Source organism: Benincasa hispida, chromosome 10 (genome assembly GCF_009727055.1).
Source record: "Benincasa hispida cultivar B227 chromosome 10, ASM972705v1, whole genome shotgun sequence".
Taxonomy (NCBI): domain Eukaryota; kingdom Viridiplantae; phylum Streptophyta; class Magnoliopsida; order Cucurbitales; family Cucurbitaceae; genus Benincasa; species Benincasa hispida.
Window position 1 is genome coordinate 5,788,091 of NC_052358.1, and position 20,745 is coordinate 5,808,835.

The window sequence follows — 20,745 nt, forward strand, 5'->3', positions numbered from 1 at the left end:
TTCTTTGGATCGCAATTTGCTTTGTGCCAACACATTTTCCTGCACAAAATAAGAAAATTAGCTGCTTTAATGCGATGGGCGCATGCGATTGCAATATTCTCAATTTAATGCTTTTGGACACGATTTTGCATATTTCTATTGTCGCATTCTCACATTGTTTTATATTTTTGCGTTGTAATAACGTGCATTTCTACCCGTTATCAACACACCGTGAGCTATTTAAGCGTCTCAAAGTGATCTTTCAACTTACTCATCTGTTATGAAAACAGAAGAGACACTATCCTATTGCCCATTTAACTGTCCAATTAATAGACAATGAATATGATCATATCATATTCATAACATATGAATTAATATCATATATTAATAGAGTATTTTTCCTCCACTAGATATAAATCATATTTATATCCAATTTCCTCCAAATTAATGTATCACCTACATAAAGTTAATTATATCATATATAATTAACTAGTTCAATTATATCATATATAATCGAACTCCCTCTTGTCAATTTGAACATTTCAAACTGACTCTCAACTTGTATCCAAGTTACTAAGGGGACCTTATGGATCTATGGCTCGAAGCTCAAATGGTACGTGAATAGCTGACTAAACTCTTTAGCCACGATATCTACCATCCGTTAATTGCCAGGAATTGCACTAAAGACCGACAGTTGAACTCTTCTTACCATAGATATATTTCTATGTCTATTGGATATAACCAATCATCAGTACGATGACCCTTCACAGATGCTCGTAATTACAGTAGGCCAATTTACTGTTTTTCGCCTATAGTTACATCTCTCTCTTTAAGTACCACCGATCCCTCTAATGAACAATACAACATAGTCCTATTATGTGTGAACACCTCTCAGGCCGTCTCTTATACACATCTAGATGTGTATAAGAGACAGAATCAAAGGACCACCCTCAATGGCAAGAGTTCCCAACTCACTTAGGATTGAGGTTATGTTACCTATGGTCATCCTAGTGAAGTGAAGTCTCAGTCATGAACGGAGTTATATGACGAGACGTTAACACTTCGAGGTCAAGTCTTATACAAACTCTTTGTATAAGACACTCCCACTCGCATGTTCTCTACACAAATGATCAGGATCAGACCATATGTGACAAGTCACAACACTTGTAACAATTTCACATAGCGGGCTGCGTCCGTAGTATTACCAGAATAAAGTTTCCCTCCTATATCCATATGCTAGAGACCATTTTAGTTGTCACTTAAGACATGATTCACTTGTATGTCACTACATACATGCTTAAGTTACATAAAGAAAACCAGGGATATTAAGTTTATTGGTTTGTGGTAAAATAAAAAACATCTAAATGTACAAAGTCAAGAAGTGAAGTAAATATCATATATATTATACATCACAAGCATTCTTACAAAGTTGTTTACAAACTACAGGACACGAGACTTTAGGACACAAACGTCAACAGTTCATATCAAATTTCTTAAATTCCAGCTTGAATTCCTCTCCAATGGCTTCAAGACTACCACTTAATCTTCTCTACTATTCTCTAGGACCTTAGATTAGATTTTGGGATCTAAAATGTGATTGAATTTAGGGAATTTTGAAGAGTTTTTCTGGTTTGAAGTCCAAGAGTTGAAGAACTTTCCTTCACTTAAAAAAACTCAGAATTTCAAATTGCATCTCCTCTTCTTTCTCAGCAAAGTAACTTCTTTTGTTTTAACCACATCATACAGCTCAATTTCACAAGAAATTGACATCAAGACCTTAACTTCTTAAGGTAATTGGAATTGGAATGGTGAAGTGGAGGAAGTGGGTTAACCCACTTTCTTCCTTTTTTTAATTTATTTGAATTTTTCAAATAAAAATTCAAATTTCAATCTTATAAATATTAATTCAACAATTAATATTAAATATAATTCAAAAATCAATTTTAATTCTTAATAATTAATTAAATTAATTTAATATCAGATATTAAATTAATATAACACACCAATTCCAAAACATGAATCCCTATTCATGTATTAATATTTAATTCATATTTAAATATTATCCAATTCTTCAATTTCGTTTAATTCGATAAGTAAACATTTAATTATATCATATATAATTAATAATTTCCTTAATTAAGATTTGAATATTTCAAATTTACTCATCACGCTATTCTAAGGTTTAATCCATTTGTGAGTTAGTAGGAGAACCTAATGAACCTACAGATTATGAGCTCCAACGATCCGAGATTAATTGGCTTTAAGCCGAATTAATCAACATTCGTTAACTACCAGGTCACTCCATTAAAGCTAGTAGCTACACTCTCCTCATTGTAGATATATTTCTATCTACTTGATTTAACCATGATCAGTAAGTCCATTCTTCACAGGTCATTTGTATTAACAGCTAGGTTAAAATTATTGTTTTACCCCTGGAATACATCTTGCTTCTTAAGTCTCCACTGATCCTTTAATGAACAACTGGCTTATGTTCCTACCAATAAATCGAGTCCCTCTCAGCCATAGAGAGGGTGGGGCCCTTATTCAAAACCAGGAGTCAGTACTTAAGGAACAGCCTATCTGCTAACCCTAAAATGGGTAGAGTGAATTTCTTCTTGCAGGACTATATCTCTAACTATCTACCCAGTCTTACCCCTAAAATGAGAGGTTTATTGAGCGGCATTGTTGAGCCACTCTCACCCATGCAGGTTAAAGGATAATCCCAAATAAATAGGAGTTCATAATTACCTCAGGATTGAGATCGAGTTACCTTAGGTCATCAGATTGGAATAGTTAGTTTTAACTGTAAAAGGCTTTATAAGGAAAAAGTAGCTATTTCTTGGTCCGGTCTTATGCAAACATATTTTGCATAGGATGCCCCCACTCGCATATCTCCACATGAACGATTTCAGGATCACACCATTTGTATCAAATACATAGAGAGCCGCATCCATAGTGTCTCTAGGATAAGGTACCCAACCCTATCCTAATAATTATAGACTTTTTTTTGCTATATACCCAAAACCCGATCCTCTTTTATGTCTCCACATAAGGTTCAAGTATTCATGTTATGACCGGTCCGTTAGTTTATTGGATTTAATTTTTACAAGTGCAATTTACAATTTAATAACAGTTTTATTGAATAAACCTCAATAACATCTTTATTATAAATAAAATATGTTTAATTTTACAAACTGCAAGTTTTAAGACATATAATGTTGAAGACGAAATTATGAAACCCTATTCATTTTTTAAGTTTGTGGTTCTGAATCCCATGTTACGACCCTCCGAGGGGATAGCTGTTGAAGAGAAACTAGCTTACGTCGCCTAAAAACAAGTAGGCACATCATAGGAATATTACGGTGCAACCCAATGAAAGAGACCACAGGATAGTTGTCACACATCCTTCACTCACTTATTATGAATTATTTCCCCTATTCATCTTACTATTGACCCATGCAAACACTTTTCGAATAGAGCAGTCGCGATAAAAGATACACGAAGCCGAACATGGATCTCACAGTATGAACTCTTAGGGACGTAAGAGCTAAGAATAATATATCGTATATATTATTAATCTCCCACTGAAGTGTTCTATTTGTTTTGGATAAATATTTACTTAGGTATATTCTGGCTAATAAACAACCTGAGTCTAGGTGTTTATCCAAATATAACATTTATATTTGGATTTAACCTACGATGTCTAAGTGATAAACCATTTTATTACCTCACATCACTCACGCATGCTCATAAAATCAGGTTAACAAGCTCAAGAACCGGCTAAAATCCTCAGGTAATAAGTGTTCCTTGAACAGTCAACTTAAGTACCTCCAACCTTAGATAGGATTATAGTTCGGGTGACTTTGTAACCATAGTTTTACAAGATAACGACCTATTTTAACTACTTAAAATAAGTTGTTATTTGTTAACCCTAGGTGAGCATGCATCTTATCTTTGTTATGGATTATAAATGTCTACTTCATTTTATACACTTTATAAAATATAGACATGCTTTCAATACATAACATTCATCAAGCATTTCACAATTTAATATAACATTTTATATTAAAGCATAAAACCCTAACACATGCATACTATATATTATGACCATTTATGCTTCCGATGGTGGGATTTTAAATCTACATGGCATAGAAAATGTACATACAATATGTATTTAATTATAACATATATTCATAATGCATAAATAATTAGACAAACACTGATATGGACCAATTTTGGCATCCTAAGCAAGCAAACAATCAAATTACAATAATAATTAAAAAGTCTTGAACCACCACTGGACACTTCAAACTTACTCGAACCACTTGAAAACCCCTTGAATCGGCTCCAAAAACTCCAAAAATCGGTCAAAATCAATCAAAACTAGTCAGACCAATCGAACCGAACCGTTCCAAACCATCTGAACCGACTAACAACTTCAGCGAGTGGGCAATCGGAACGGGAGCAGCTGGCCGCACGCAAACTGATGGGTCATGAGAAAGTCGGAGCTTCACGAGATGGCTGAAGTGCAACTTCACAAGACAACTAGAACTTCACGAGATGGTTGGAGCTTCACGAGACGGTTGAAGCTTCACGGGATGGTTGAAGCGCAACTTCACGAAATGGCTGGAACTTCATGAGACAGTTGAAGCTTCACGAGACAACTGAAGCTTCATGGGACAGTTGAAGCGCAACTTCACGAAATGGTTGGAGCTCATGGGATGGCTAGAGCTTCACGGGACGACTAGAGCTTCACGAGATGATTGTCTAATGAACAACGTTGCAATGCTCCATGCTGGGAGACAAAAGCTTAAGATCTGCAATTCTGCTGTTGAACTTGCTTCCTTCAATTATAACCTAATTGCAACTCTATTGACTTCAACAAATTTATAGACTCTTAATCACATATTAAGGCTCATAAATAAAGAGCCAATTACAACAATTATCATAGAATTGAAGAGAAATCTAATGTCAAAACTGAAATTATCCATATCATCACCCACTTTCATACAACTTATGGAAAACACCTACCAAGCTAAAAGTAACATGAATTGTGTGCTTAAATCATGCTCTGATACCATTTGTTGGTGTTGAAAATCAACAAGCGGAAGCAATTAAGATCTGAAGCACTTTAATTTCATTAATTTTAGCAATCAAGCAAGCATGTTCGTATTAAAGAAATAAGGTTTTAGAAATGTACCTTTGAAGATCTCTTCAAATTTCTTCAATTCCAACCTGAATTCCTCTCCAATGGCTTCCAGACTACCACTTGATCTTCTCTATTATTCTCTAGGACCTTAGATTGATTTTGGGATCCAAAATGAGACTGAATTTTGGGAATTTTGAAGAGTTTTTCAGGTTTGAAGTCCAAGAGTTAAAGAACTTTTCTTTACTCAAAAAAAGGCAAAATTTCAAATCGCATCTCCTCTTCTTTCTGAGCAAAGTAACCTCTTTTATTTTAACCACAGCATGCAGCTCAATTTCACAAGAAATTGACACAAGACCTTAACTTCTTAAGGTAATTGGAAATGGAATGGTGAAGTAGACGAAGTGGGTTAACCCACTTCCTTCCATTTTTAATTTATTTGAACTTTTCAAATAAAAATTCAAATTTTAATCTTTTAAATCTTAATTCAACAATTAATATGAAATAAAATTCAAAAATAAATTTTAATTATTAATAATTAATTAATTTAATTTAATATCAAATATTAAATTAATATAACATACTTGTTCCAAAACATGGATCCTTATTTATATAAATTATATTTAAATATTATCCAATTCTTCAATTTCATTTAATTCGATAATTAAACATTTAATTATATCACATATAATTAATAATTCCCTTAATTCGAATTTGAACGTTTCAAATTTATCCATCACGTTATTCTAAGGTTTAATCCATTTGTGAGCTAGTAGGGGGGCCTAATGGACTTACAGATCATGAGCTCCAACGATCCGAGATCAATTGGCTAAACCCTTTAAACTGAATTAATCAACATTCATTAACTATCGGGTCACTCCACTAAAGCCCGTAGCTACACTTTCCTCACTGTAGTATATTTTTTGTCCACTCGATTTAACCATGATCAGTAAATCAATCCTTCACAGGTCGTTCGTATTAATAGTTGGGTTAAAATTATCGTTTTACCCCTGTAATACATCTTGCTACTTAAGTCTCCACTGATCCTCTAATGAACAATTGGTTTATGGTCCTACCAATAAACTGAGTCTCTCTCAGCCATAGAGAGGGCGAGGCCCTTTATTCAAGACCAGGAGTTAGTACTTAAAGGGAACAACCTATCTGCTAACCCTAAAATGGGTAGGAGGAAATTTCGTCTTGCAAGACTATGTCCCCAGCTATCTACCCGGTCTTACCCCTAAAATGGGAGGTTTATTGAGCGGCGCTGTTGAATCACTCTTACCCATGCAGATTAAAGGATAATCCCGAATAAACAGAAGTTGTCATATTGAAATAGTCAGTTTTAATAGTAAACGACATTATAAATAAAAAGTGACTATTTAATGTTCTGGTCTTATGCAAACATCTTTTGCATAGGATGCCTCCACTCCCATGTCTAACGATTTTGGGATCACATCGTTTGTATCAAATACAAAGCGAGTTGCATCCATAATGTTCCCAGGATAAGGTATCCAATCCTATCCTTATATATCCAAACTTATCCTCTTTTATGTCTCCACATAAAATTCAAGTATTTATGCTATAGCCAGGGGTTCGTTAGTTTATTGGATTTAATTTTTACAAGTGCAATTTACATATTCAATAACAGTTTTATTGAATAAATCTCAATAATATCTTTATTGTAAATAGAATATGTTTAATTTTACGAACTGCAAGTTTTAGGACATGCATCCCAATAATATAAAGTTTAATGAGAAAAATATATATTTGAATATGACTCAAATATTATTTATATGAATATGATTTATATAAAAACTATAGGTTAAAATTAATATGAATTTGATTCATATTAAAGCTATAGGTTATATGAGAGAATTTAATTTATAGGTTATATTATATGTGATATGATAAATTATAGATTATATATTATATGAGATATAATATATGGTTTAATTATATTAATTGGTTAATATAATTAAATTAAATTTGAATTTTGAAACTCAAATTAATAACTTTAAGGAGTTATTTTTTTACTAGGTGGAGAGTTATACCCTCATTTTTTTCTCATTTTTTTTTCATACATGATTTTACAAAGAAGTATTCTCTCCAAAAATAATCTTGATCTTTTTCCTCTATGTTTATTCCCTCTGCAAAAAAAAACTCTCTCAATCACCCATCTCTCTTCACCAAAATTAAAACCAGAAGCCCACAACTCCTTGTGATTCTCACCTTGAGAATAACACGATTTCCATTGTGATGGTGACCAAGAGGAGGCTGTTGTGTTTGTGGTTGTTCTGTTCGTGAGGAGATTTTGTGTTGTTGTGAATAGGAGAGATTCATGATCTTGTTGCGAAGTGGAAACGTGAAGAATTAGTTCTTCAAGGGTTAGTTTCCATTTCCCTTTTTCTTTTATGTACATTTAGTAAAAAAAAACATGCTTGATAGTTGTTAGTTTATCCCTGTTTCCGTCCTCTGTTTTCTTAAGTTTTGTAAAACGAAAAACTAAGACATGAGTGTGTTCATATGCTTCTGCTCTATAAATTCCAATCAATTCAGAGGAAACTTGAATCACATACCCCTTAGTTGCTAATACATACTATAAATATTTTTATGTTCTTTTTTCGGTATAATTATAATTGTGTATATCGTGTCATTATAATACACCATGTAACAAAAGGTTAAAAAAAAAAAACTACATAACACATATTTTGACTTTAAAAATTAATTGAGTTTATAATATTATATGTTTTATTCATTAATATTTCTATTTTTTTAATATAATTTTACATCTTAAAATTTTAAATTCAAAATCTAGAATCATCCAAATATTATTTTTAGAATTTTTACAATTTGAATCATAAAATTTAAAAACAACTTTAAAAGACATTAGTTAGACTTCATACGAAACACATTAACTAAATTCAATTTGATTAAATTACAAAATTGATTCTTAGTTTCTATAATTTTAAAGTTAAAAAGGGGAAAAATTTCAATTAACACCCGTAAGCAATGGGTCCTAACTATATAATTAATATCCTCTTTTAGACTAGTTAAAAAAAAATATAGTGGAATACATATAATTGTTTCAAATTAAACAAAGATACAAGCAATTAACAACTACTCAAGAAAGTTAGACAACCACAAATAAATTGTTTTATCTGATCCATGACAAGTCAAGCAAAATTAAACCTACGATAAATATAGGCAAAAGAGACATGTTGAAACCTTGTGCAAAAGGCATTGATATCGAATGACCAAGTAAAATGTCGTTCATTCATTCCATTCTTATATATGTATAGACTTCTTCAAATGTTGGAGACAATTAGAATTGATGCATGGAAATTTTTTGAAGAAAATCTTAATTGAGAGCCTCATTGATTCACTTATGAAAGCTTAAATAGGCATTTGGGACAATGAGTTTGTTATTACAGTCCACGTTTATTATAGTTAGGTTACAATAGTTTGTGTTTGGGGTGTAGATTATTTTAGTTTGGATTATAATAGTATGTGTTTGAGGTGTAAATTATTTTGATTTGAGAATGAAATAGTAAACAATATAGTAAAGATTAAAAAAATATTACTGTAAAATAGTATAAAATGTAGCAAATAGTAAATACCGTAACAAATTAGGATTTTGAAATAGTATTTAATGTAGCTAATTTAGGGTTTTAAAATAGTATATACTATGACAAGAAGTGATTATTATAATCTTATGATAGTTCTTGCCTCAAACTTCTCTTAAGTGTTTAATTAATAAAATTATAAGTCTCACATAATGCTTATCCACACAAAGCATAATTAAATTAATACACTCCTAAAAATTTAGGGTTTAAAATGATACAAATCAAATTTAATTTAACTATTCTATCTAATGAATGTGTTTCACATATCTCCATTTATTGTATTAAAAAATTACAAAAACCAACCCTAAAATTTGGTAATAGTGACAATTGCACCTTTAAAGTTTCAACGGTATAAATTGACAATGTTAAATTGGACTTTCAAACTTATTATAATTGTGAAAAATGGATCAATAAATGGTAAAAATTGAACCATCAAACTTATAGATGTTACAATTTATATAATCATATAAGTTTGAAGATCAAATTTGACACAACTTTAGCATTTATATAAATTCAAGGGTTTTAAGATCGAAAGTAAAAGGGTAAAAAGAAAAAGGAAAAATAAACCGACAGCAGCTGCTTATGGGGTCCACCAGATGCATCCCAGTGACTTCGAGCTCTGGATTAATGCATGTGGTCGGTAGGGCTTGCGGATTGGGATAATCTGTGAAGGAACCACTAATTTTCAATCTACATGGATCCGAATTTTCTCGGGAAAATTTTCTTCCCAGAATTTTCTCTCCGTTATCCTCTGCCTTCTAATTGGAAGCAAATATTTTATATCTACTTTCCCAGTTGACGGATTCCCTCAAGTATCTTCCCCGGAATCTTTGTATGTAATTCTTCTTCTCTGTTCATTAATTTCGTTTTTCTTTTTTGTCAATAGGAATTTATCCGTTTGGATGTCGAGAAAAGCACAGGAAAGTGAATTGAAAGCAAGTTTTCTTGATACTTTTTGTCGCCCGAAACATACTGGACTGAATTTTCACCAATTTTACTTCAGAGCTACTACCTCATTTCTTAATTTCTTGATTTTGAGACATTACGATCATCATGAACACTTGTTCTGCCTTGCGATAGTTTGCTTCTTAAATGTTTACACTGTTGTTGTTTCTTGTGATGTCTGTTCGGCTTTTGAAGCTGGTGATGACGATATAGACTCAGATTTTGTTTTTAATGCAATAATATTAAAGGGTTTGCGTCTAAAAGGATAAAAACTTGTATGCTGATTATTTGAAGTTGGTAATGATGTTCAAATGCTTGCCAGGTTCATTTGGCCATGAGTTCTTGAGATTTTATCAATGAACTTGGAATTTCTTCGTAATATGTCCTGGTTTAGGGCCCAAAGAAGCAATGATTTGGGTCCAATTCTTAAACCTTCTAGCGCCGTTGTGGAGCAAGGCCATCAACATACTTGTTTCGATATCAGGATATGGGGATTTTCCCTACTTTCACTTCTTCCTTGGGAAACTAATGCCAATGCCAATGCTCGGGAGGATATCATTCTAACAAAAACAACTATTAATCGGAACTTGAAAAGGCAAGTGAAACGTGGGAGAGCAATTGAGAACCGTGGTGGAGAAACCCCTTTACGGTTCAAACCATATGTGTGTAAAGTTCCATGGCATACGGGTGTAAGAGCTTTTCTTTCTCAGCTGTTTCCACGTTATGGACATTACTGTGGTCCGAATTGGTCTAGCGGGAAAGACAATGGTTCTCTTGTTTGGGATAAACGACCAATCGATTGGTTGGATTTTTGTTGTTATTGCCACGATATTGGTTACGATACTCATAATCAAGCAGAGTTGTTAAAGGCTGATTTGGCATTTCTCGAGTGCTTAGAAAGGCCTAATATGGTCACTAAAGGAGATGCTCATGTTGCTACTGTTTATCGAACCATGTGTGTCACAGGTATGCCAGAACATCTGTTTGGTTTTGTCTTTTGAGACTGTCTACGTTCTTCTATTCCACATTTCCACACACTAGAAGGCTAAGGGATCAGGCTTAGAGCTTATTTGGAATGACTTTCTAAGTTCTTAGAAATGGTTTTAAGTGTGATAAAAGTGTTTTAAGCATGTAGAAGTTATACTTAAGTGTGTTTCCTTTGATTTTTTTTTTTTTTTTTTTGGGGGGGGGGGTGCTCTGGGCTATTTGCTCTTTGGAACAGTTCTTTATTATGTGATAAATGTGACAGGTCTGAAGAATTTGCTAATTCCTTACAGAAGGCAACTTATTCAGCTTCAGACTTTCCCTTACCAACCTGCAATTCAGTTTGGATGGCTTAGCAATGTGAAATGGTTTAGTTGGAACTGGCAAAGAGCTGAACAAAAGCATCCCAAAATGTGATGGGTACTCAGTAGGTACCGTACGACTATGAGCCATTTCTCTTCATCGCGGTGTTTTACCCAAGCATCCATCTCCTGTATATATATATATATATATATATATAATCCCATTGGCTTATTGTGTAGTACATACATGTACATTGGTGAGTTTCAAATTTCTGGTAACTGCTAGGGCTAACATGTATGCTACCATAGGAATCCTTGTGTATGGACTATTGGCAAAGGCTTCTGTGAATTCCTTGCTACCTAAGTAAGAATCTCTTAGTGAAATGAAAATTGAGAATCATGGTACTATCTTGTTTGAATATTATCACACCATGCTGCTCCATATGTGTGAATATGTTAATATTTGTCACTATCAACATTTTTTAAGGGATCCATGTGGTTTTTTTTACATATGTAACAGTAGTAAGTACTCTATTTGTTTCCCAACTATAATGTGAATTTTCTCCTTTTCATTGCTGCCTTCTCTCTTGTTGGTGGTAGAGATAGTTGATACGGAATGATTTTGAAATTGTTAAAATTACCTTTGTTATATCTAGAATCACTATGAAGCATACGTTTAATCACTCAAAATCAATTCAATGTTTAATTTTACACATTTAAACATTTTTTTATACAATTAAAATTGATTTTAAATGATTTAAAGCATTTTTGAATAATTTTAAAAAGGGCAAAAGTAATTTTAATCATTTTAGTATCACTCTTTAATTCATCATTAAGCCATTAGAATGTAAATATTTGGATATGTGCACATCTTTTTTTTAGAAGATCAAATGTCTACGTATGGACGTTACGATGAGTGATATTTTGTTTTCGAAAAAGTTATTTTTTTAATCTCCATAGGTTTGGTCTCTTAGTTTTTAAAATGTACCTTTTTTAGTTTTAAATTTTTAAATAATGACATGGCATTTTACTTTAGAAAAATAAGTTTAAAACATTATCTCTCTCCTTCCTCCACCACCACCCACCTCTTTCTCCCTCATTCCATCTTCTTCCTTAATACTTATTTTTTAATAAATGATAAAAAAAAAAATGTTAACGAGTTTTATATTTATATATTGACAAAAATGACCTATTTAGAGTATGATTTTGTATTTTTGACCTACTTTTGAAAAACAAGTTTTTTTGACCCCCTTGATGATGAAAATGATGTAAACATGGAAAAGATTTGTTGTACAATTATTCTTATACCCCTTACTAAATTCTCACTTTCAATTTCAACAACCAACCTACTAAATTAATTCAAAAAAAATTCTTCACCTCAAAGATTTATTCACAAAAAATTATTTTATCCAAAAATAATTGACAAAAAATTATTTTTCACATTTCACCCCTAAAAATTCCTCCACCAAATTTAATTTGTTTACAACCCCACAAAAAGTTATCTACACCAAATTATTTCCATAATGATATTTTATATAAAAAAAACATGAAAAATAGTTAGACGATCGTATAGCAATGTGAAGAAAAGTTAGACGAATATTCACCGAAGCTGAGCGATTATTGGGACTGGGTATGGAGAGGGCACCGGGTAGAGAGGGGCGTGCAGATAGGAGGCGGGTATTGGGACTAAACGATCGCTTAGTACCATCGCCTAGTACTAAACAATCGGCTTAGCTATAATCGATGGGAACGAGGAGGGCATCGGGTAGAGAGGGGGCGGGTATTAGACTAAACAATTCGCTTAGCTATGATCGATGGGAATGGGAGGGCACCGGATAGAGGGGGGCGAATATGGGAACTAAACGATCGCTTAGCTATGATCGATAGAAACGGGAGGGCACCCGATAGAGAGGGGGGCGGGTTATGGGACTAATGATCTCTTAGTAGTACTAAACGATCTCTTAGCTATGATCGATGGAACGGGAGGGTACTGGGTAGAGAGGGGGTGGGTATGGGACTAAAACAATCGCTTAGTAGTACTAAACGATCGCTTAGCTGTGATCGATGGGAACGGAGGGCACCGGGTAGAGAGGGGGCGCGCTGAGAGGGGGCGGATATGGGACTAAACGATCGCTTAGCTAATGATCGATGGGAACAGAAGGGCACCGGATAGAGAGGGGGCGCGAGAAAAGGGGCAGGTATGGGACTAACGATCGCTTAGTACCATCGCCTAGTAACTAAACGATCGCTTAGCCATGATCGATGGGAACTAAACGATACGTTGGATTTTCTAAACGATGGCACTACACGATCGCGCTAAGTGATACGATGAAGTGCTACGCGATAGAACTGAGCGATCGTTTAGATGTAACACCTAAGCGATCGTTAGCGTGGAACTAAATGATACGTTGGATTTTCTAAACGATGACACTACACGATCACTTAGCTACAACACGCACTAAGCGATGCGATGAAGTGCTACGCGATAGAACTGAGCGATCGTTTAGATGTAGACCTAAGCGATCGTGGCGTGGGAACTAAATAGTACATTGGATTTTCTAAACGATGGAGCTAACCGACCGGTTTTCTCAAGGTGCAATCCAGTTCAGTCCCTTATTAAATGCCCACTTTCAATTTCAACCACCCACTACTAAATGATCGTTTAGTCCCATACCCGCCCCCTCTCTGTGCGCCCTTTCTCTACTCGGTGCCCTTCCGTTCCCATCAATCATAGCTAAGCGATCGTTTTAGTACTACTAATCGATCGTTTAGTACTACTAAGCGAATCCCGTTTAGTACTACTAAGCGATCGTTTAGTACTACTAAGCGATCGTTTAGTCCCATACCCGCCCCTTCTCTATGCGCCCCCTCTCTAACCTGTGCCCTCCCGTTCCTATTGATCATAGCTAAGCGATCGTTTAGTCCCATACCCGCCCCCTCTCTACACGCCCACTCTCTACCCGGTGCCCTCCTCATACCCAGTCCAATACTCGGCTAGGCCGAGACCGAGCACCACCTACTCCTACCGGGTTTTTCCTCCTTCCCCCTCGTCCTTTCCTATCTTTCCTGCCCATACCCGGTCGAAATAACTTACAGCCTAGCCAGTCTACCACCGGGCACAATCCCTCTTCCCCAAATCTATCCTCAAACAACCTCAAACCCCGCCCAATCACATACCCGGTCACAATGTTATGAAGCCCGATCGGATAAGAACGATTTCCAGAAACGCATTTTAGGCTGAAACTTATTCAAAAAATGCCGAACATGATGTTTTTAGAAAAAAAAAATAGCATTCAACATAGATCTAACAAGATTTCAAATATTCACACAAGAACACCTAACATAAACTAACACATTGAGTGAAACAAAATGAAAATCCATACCTTAGTTGAAAAATCTAAATGATCTTTAATGAAAAGGAGAATGACAAGGAAATGTGGAATGGGAAGAGTGAAATGGAGTGAGATTGAGCTTTTGAAATGGAGAAGAGTGAAAATGGAAAAGAAAAGTGAGGGTTTGGAGGGTTTGAGTGAGTTTTGAAATGTAAAGGGTATTAGGGTAATTTTCATTATTTTCAAAATTGTGGGGGTCAAAAAAACTTATTTTTTAAAAAGGGTCCAAAAATCAAATGAAAACTTGAAAAATGTCATTTCTGTCAATTACCCTATATATATATACATCATTCAAAAAGTTTTATAGTACATTGGAATTCATGATGCATGGAAAATAAAAAAAGAATCGTGTTTGGTTGTGTATAGTTGTCTAATTTTAGTGAAAATAAATATTTTTTGTCTTTGGTTTTATATAAGAATGTTATCAATTTTTTTTCTAGAAATAAATTTGATGTGTTTGGTTCATAGGACTATTTTCAACAAATTTTGCAAATATAAAGTATTAAAATAAATCAAATTTAACTTTCAATAATTAATTTAGTAATTTTAAATATTAGTTGTTAATTAATTTATTATTATTAAGTGAATATTCTAGAATAATCTTAAACAAAATAATTCAATGTAATTTTCATTCATAGAAGAAAAGAAAGAACCAGAAGAAAAAAATGATAAAAATGGAAGGAAATAAGAAAATGGGGGAAAGAAATAAATATACGTTATGAAAAAAATAACAAGAAAAACATGTAAAAAAATATATCAATAGACAAACAAGAAAAATGATTAAAATTTTGAAAAAATAAATTTAAAAAAATAGAGGAAGAGAAAAATAATAATTAAAAAAGAGATAAAAAGAAGTCGAAGGAAAAAAAATGAAAAAATAATGAATAATAAATAAAGATAGAAGCAAAAGTGGGGGAGGGTTTAGTAAAAACTAAAACCCCACTCATTACGATGGATTAAAAGCTACCAACTGCCAGCATTGATGATGTATGGGAAAAACGTTTTCCCAACAAATATTTCAAAGGAAAAAACCTAGGTCCCATTTCCTGTACTTGAACGGTAATTCATCCATAGAATTGTAAAACGTGAATCCCAATTAATTATTTTTGTTGTTGTTTACTTGATTTTCATAATAAATGTGGGACCCATTTTGAAATTTATAATCAAATCGTGTAATCTAATTAAGAAATAAACGGTGTTCAATCTGATTGTGATTGAAATTACGTAGAACCCAATACCTTTACCGTTCATGTTAGTTACAGATGTTATTAAGTATGAAAATTATGAATTTGCCACATTTACTATTATCTTTCGTCGTTATCGTTAGAATCAAGCAGTAATGATAACAATAGCAGTAACAATAAAATGTAACAGATTTATAATTCTAGATAAACACGACCAAAAACAATCCAATTATGTTCACAATTCAGACCTATTACAATTCATCCATCAATAAAATCTCATTCTGATTACACCAATTTTCATTATAATTTGGTAAATATGACCTTAGTCTAGTCCGAACTGCATCCATTTATCCAAATAGCACTCGATCAATCTCAAATCACTTATCAAACATGGACTTTGTATGCCCCAGCATATTTCCTTCCTCTAAAAACTCCAATCAAACGAATTGAATTTTATTTATTTATTTTAGGTTTAACAGGTAAGAAAATAAGTATATGTCTTGATAAATTGAACTAAAACTAAAGCTTTGGCCAGAATTAAATAATTTTTAGCAAGATTACTCTCAACATTTTACCCCATATCACTCTCTCTCTCTAAATATTATTGCTTTGAAGAGTTGAATTGAAGATAAAAAGTGGCAAAAGTCTTTGAGCTACGTACAAATCACGAGAATATACTGTGCGCTAAAGAATTTAATGGTATATTATAAAGTTTATCTCAAAAGTTTCATTTAAAAAACTATACAATTATTTTCTCAGGTTACATTCCCCTCTTCATATTGTTCTCTCTTCTCAAGCTGATTGGTATTTTGGTGACTTTAAACATAAACCCCACCATAGTTTTTGCTGCTAACAGTAACAGTGTGTATTATATTTACCAAAACCAAGGTTTGATTGTTGTTACTTCCCTCACCAGTTTATGACTCCCCCCAACCAGGGATATTTGCAGTTGCCTCATTTACCATCTTTACAAGCCTTACCTGCAAAATCAAAAGCAGTGCAAGAGTTCATTCAATTTTCCTCAAGAGGGTTGACTTCTAAACACACGAAAACAACCGAGCAAATCTCGTCCTGACTCAGCACGAGATGTTTCTATAAACAGGGTTTTGATTCACCTCGCAGCGTTCTTGTCTAACAAAGCATATCTTAAAGGTAATCAACGATGACGTCAAAGAAGAAAAACGAAAGACTATGGAGTAGGTAGTAGTAATTATATTTGAGATTGATTCTAATTCTGGGCATTGCAAAACCATTCTAAAATATGCTTTAAATCATTCTCGATAAATTATGACTATATGAAAATTGCATTTAAAAGTGTAAAATTAAATATTTATAGTAAATTAATTTTTGAGTGATTAAAAGTGTGTATATTTTGAACATAAGTGATTTTAACAATTTCAAAATCACTCTCGAACATGCATTAAAGTTCAAACTTCAATCCAGTAGATAGAGTTATCGGTGAAAACATAATCCGAATGGGCTAAGTTGTTCTCCTTGTATGGGAAGAATACATAAATGGTTAAAAGCTATGGCCTATCATGGAAGGATTATGATTGTGTGATGGTGGTGATAGACTAGAACATAGATGAAATCTTCATATGATGGTGGTGATGGTTATAGGTTAGAAACAGGTTATTAATTCACAGTTTCTCAAAGAGATTTTACAGAAGATGAGATGAGATTTTTCTTTGTTTTTTTCTTTTTTTGGGATAAGAAACATCAAAAGAGGATACGATTCCATGAACAAATACTTACTACACTTTCGGGTACTCCAGGAGGAGGTAAGGAAAGATTTCTTGGTGGTGGACCATTGAGAAACGATCTCTTGTCGAAGCGCCACTCCCCGATCTTACCATATGTCAGTTCTCCCTGACCATCAAAAGATGAGTTAACATATAGACTGCTGAGAATTACTGATGAAACACTCAGATGTGACACTGATCAATATCGACAAATACAGCAAAAGAAAGAAAAGAGAAGAATGAGAAGTAAACAAACAAACACAAAATCAACAACTTTGTGGCTTTCACTTGATATGACTGTCAATTCCAGTTTTTTCTTACTCCAGCCCAGAGACTGGAGATGAATCTGTACCTTCATAGTGTAGTCACATCCATAGGTATAGTGGATGATAAATTTCCTACCAACTTCTAAATCCCAAGGAGGCTGAAACACTCAAGCACAGGAAGTCAATAATCTGTTAAGGGCTCCAAAACATAACCACTAATGGATGGATAGAACGATCAAAATAGGCGAAACCTGCAGCATAAAATCCTTGCGGAGCGTATGCCGCACACCGTGCAATGCAGAAGCTACAGCATAAGCATACCTACACACACACACACACACAAAAAAAAAAAAAAGCCAAAAGCTGTTACATTGATCCCAAGTCCACTACCAAGTGCCAATTTGACGAACAATCTCAGTAGAACTCACATCTCAAGCACCCAACCGAATGCTTTATCAGTAGCTGGGTCGTCTTTCATTCTCAAGGATATGTTCACCCAAGTTGGTGCAATCTCCTCCAGCAGCGTCTAATATAGAAAACTTAGTCAGTAGATTCAGTACTATCAATCATCCTAGAAATTGAAGAAGCAGGTCAATATAACAACCACTTAAGCTATACGATAGCAACTTCGACTCTAATATACATTTTCATGCAGAGGTAATTTGTTTGGCTGTTTTTGTAATTCTGCCTTCGCATCAATCACAAAAGTTCATAGGCAGTCAAAAAAGTTACCTTTTCAATGATGACAGGAGAATTTCCAATGGGGTCAATGTTGGTCACTGGACCATTCTCCTCAGGATAGAATTTCCTGATGATATTCTCATGTTCAGTTGGCTTTATGTAGAAGAACGGAAATCCAGCCGGATTCTTCCCGTGAGCTAAGTTTGGTAACGGTTTAACAAATATATGATCGGGTTCTGCCATTAGTATATATCTGCATCAGTCAAAAAGTCACTTGTCCTCAGATTTCATCAAATGGAAAAGGAAAAGAAAAGCTTCACCAGAAAAACTTGGAAACCATCTCACTCTTCTTCAATGTTTGCTTTCTCCAGCCATTGAACAAAAGCCCACGGTCGGTTTAACACAACATAACCCTGAATTTTTCATTAAAATTCAATGCATTAAGTTCAGCCATAGTTGAAGACAACCAAAACTGAACAGAATATAAGAACAACAAGCCAAAAACAAATGTCTAAATGAACTTAAAGAGTGAAAAAGGAACAAAGGAAACACTGCTGACATAAACTAACACAAACCAGTGAAGTTTCAAGCAGAGCAACTGGAAAAACTACTAAAAACAGAACAAGAAACATCAGAATCTCACCCGATCCAAGCCTTCTGGCAAAGGATCAACAATAAAAGTTGGAATCTCCTTCATTAAATTATCCGGAGTTCCTGAATGCAAAACTCTAGTGAAGCTTCCCATGTCAGAACCAGGCAGATCCTTCACTTTCTTATACCAATAATACATGATCCTGCACTGCCATTGACTGTAAGGAGCATCAGTTGCAGTGACAGCAACATGGTATTTTGAATTGGTTTTCCCTGCCCGTTCAGCTCGACCAGGCACTCGAATAACTGGATCAAACAAGTTAAACCCATCTGCCAACCAACTCCCTTTCGAAGCTTTGTAGTGTACAGACATGGTAAGCAAGTTATAAGAAGCAAAAAGAAACCCAAGAGCCAAAAGCACCAGAAAACCTGGTGAAGTCTTTCTCCCTATCATTGGTTTCAATTTCTCAACCTTTAGCAGCTTCTTGTCGTTTCACAGAATGCTACACCAGAAAATCAAACAAGTAAAATGTAAGGAGCACCACAACTAAACTAATGAAGCTACATCAATGGCAGCATAGCACAATAACTTCACAATCTACTAATCCCCAAACATTCAACTAAAATCAACACAACAAAAGGAATACCAGAGAACAACATAGCTATAAAAGAGGAAGGACATGTATATGCTGCATCAGAAAATCAACGGATAAAATGTAAGGAGCACCACAACTAAACTAATGAAGCTACATCAGTGGCAGCACAGCACAATAACTTCAAAATCTACTCATCCTCAAACATTCAACTAAATTCAACACAACAAAAGGAATATCAGAGAACAAAATGGCTAAAAAAGAGGAAGGGCATGCATATATAAACATATCAAAATGTGAAATGACAAACCCAGATCTGGAATTCAGAAATTCAGCTGAAGCCGTCAAAACTCAACAGAGTACAAACACAAAAACCAACCCAGATGAAAAAGGAAATGGGAAATGGAGATAATCAGTCAAATAAGAAGATGAAAGAAACGGAAACTACAGAGTAACTGAAACGACATTGATTCATACCATAAGAAATAAACGTACAAATAACGAAGGAACCCAGAAATCCAGAAGAAAGTTCAGAAAGAAAAAAGTCAATAGAATTTGGGTTCAAAAGGGTATTTCAACGCCAACCCTTTAGACCAAAGAAGAAAACAAAAACGAAGGGGAAAATGGGCGAAACGTGGGGGATTCGCAAAAACTTTCGAAGCCCATAAAAAATTAAAGAAAAATAAGGTTGTGGGTCAATTTTTTTTATGGAAATCTATGTGGTAACCAGCCGTGTTCCTTGTGATATATATACATGGGGCCATCTTTTTGGTGCGACATTTTGGATTACGACAAACTTTTATGGATCAATTTAAAAGCTTTTTCCTTTTTTCCTTTTTTGTTTTAAATTAAATTCCCATTTAGACAAAAAAGTTTAGTTTGAGTGGAATCAAAATCCACCCAGAGAGCAGAATAAAGATCCATTACTTTTGTTGTATATATCAACTTTGTTGTCCAATGGGTTTAAACTTTAAACTCATCTTCATTGGCTTTAATCATTCTTGCTCATATTATACCAAAAACAAATGCATAATTTTGATGTTCGTAAAGTAAATCTTTGAAGCCGCTTTTACTTTGAGAATATCCTTTTAGTACTGTTCAAAGTTTAGGCTTATTGTCATTTTGTTAGATCCAATCCTTTTTTCTTTGGTCTTTTTTATTATTATCATTACTATTTATTATTAAGAGAATAATTGCATAAGATGATCAATGTGTCTATCAAGATCATGTATGTGATAGACTAAGTATTCATGAACACATGTATACTAAGTCTAATTAGCGATATTGGTATGAATTCCGTTCTTAAAGGTTGGAGGT

At 34.0% G+C, this 20,745-nt stretch overlaps 2 protein-coding genes across 4 annotated transcripts; one reads left to right on the forward strand and one right to left on the reverse strand.

The window, feature by feature from the left end:
- Window positions 1-9,390: 9,390 nt before the first annotated feature.
- Window positions 9,391-11,525, forward strand: LOC120087580. 2 transcript variants are annotated; one of them, XM_039044397.1, is made up of 3 exons: window positions 9,391-9,580; window positions 10,016-10,659; window positions 10,971-11,110. In XM_039044397.1, the coding sequence occupies exons 2-3, from the start codon at window positions 10,050-10,052 to the stop codon at window positions 11,039-11,041; spliced, it is 681 nt and encodes a 226-aa protein (XP_038900325.1). In that variant the 5' UTR covers window positions 9,391-9,580; window positions 10,016-10,049; the 3' UTR covers window positions 11,042-11,110. The 2 variants fall into 2 exon arrangements, with proteins under 2 accessions (XP_038900325.1, XP_038900324.1); XM_039044396.1 differs by having other exon boundaries at window positions 9,393-9,580; window positions 10,943-11,525.
- A 4,707-nt stretch (window positions 11,526-16,232) lies between these two features.
- Window positions 16,233-20,134, reverse strand: LOC120087585 (hydroxyproline O-arabinosyltransferase PLENTY-like). 2 transcript variants are annotated; one of them, XM_039044401.1, is made up of 9 exons: window positions 19,906-20,134; window positions 18,888-19,338; window positions 18,590-18,657; window positions 18,296-18,497; window positions 17,992-18,089; window positions 17,815-17,884; window positions 17,650-17,721; window positions 17,311-17,424; window positions 16,233-16,535 (listed from the first exon to the last, which is right to left on the reverse strand). In XM_039044401.1, exons 2-9 carry the CDS (start codon window positions 19,287-19,289, stop codon window positions 16,473-16,475), a joined length of 1,089 nt encoding a protein of 362 aa, XP_038900329.1. In that variant the 5' UTR covers window positions 19,290-19,338; window positions 19,906-20,134; the 3' UTR covers window positions 16,233-16,472. The 2 variants fall into 2 exon arrangements, with proteins under 2 accessions (XP_038900329.1, XP_038900330.1); XM_039044402.1 differs by lacking the exon at window positions 19,906-20,134 and adding an exon at window positions 19,739-19,889.
- Window positions 20,135-20,745: the final 611 nt, after the last annotated feature.

What these genes read in the sequence shown, in the direction of transcription:
- LOC120087585 (XM_039044401.1), bottom strand. Translation starts at nt 19,289, where the DNA reads ATGATAGGGAGAAAGACTTCACCAGGTTTTCTGGTGCTTTTGGCTCTT. An exon ending in TGCCAGAAGGCTTGGATCGG is followed by an intron (nt 18,658 to 18,887) that starts GTGAGATTCTGA and finishes TGAAAAATTCAG; the next exon opens with GGTTATGTTGTGTTAAACCG. An exon ending in AAAGCAAACATTGAAGAAGA is followed by an intron (nt 18,498 to 18,589) that starts GTGAGATGGTTT and finishes TGACTGATGCAG; the next exon opens with ATATATACTAATGGCAGAAC.
- LOC120087580 (XM_039044396.1), top strand. Translation starts at nt 10,050, where the DNA reads ATGAACTTGGAATTTCTTCGTAATATGTCCTGGTTTAGGGCCCAAAGA. An exon ending in TCGAACCATGTGTGTCACAG is followed by an intron (nt 10,660 to 10,942) that starts GTATGCCAGAAC and finishes TAAATGTGACAG; the next exon opens with GTCTGAAGAATTTGCTAATT.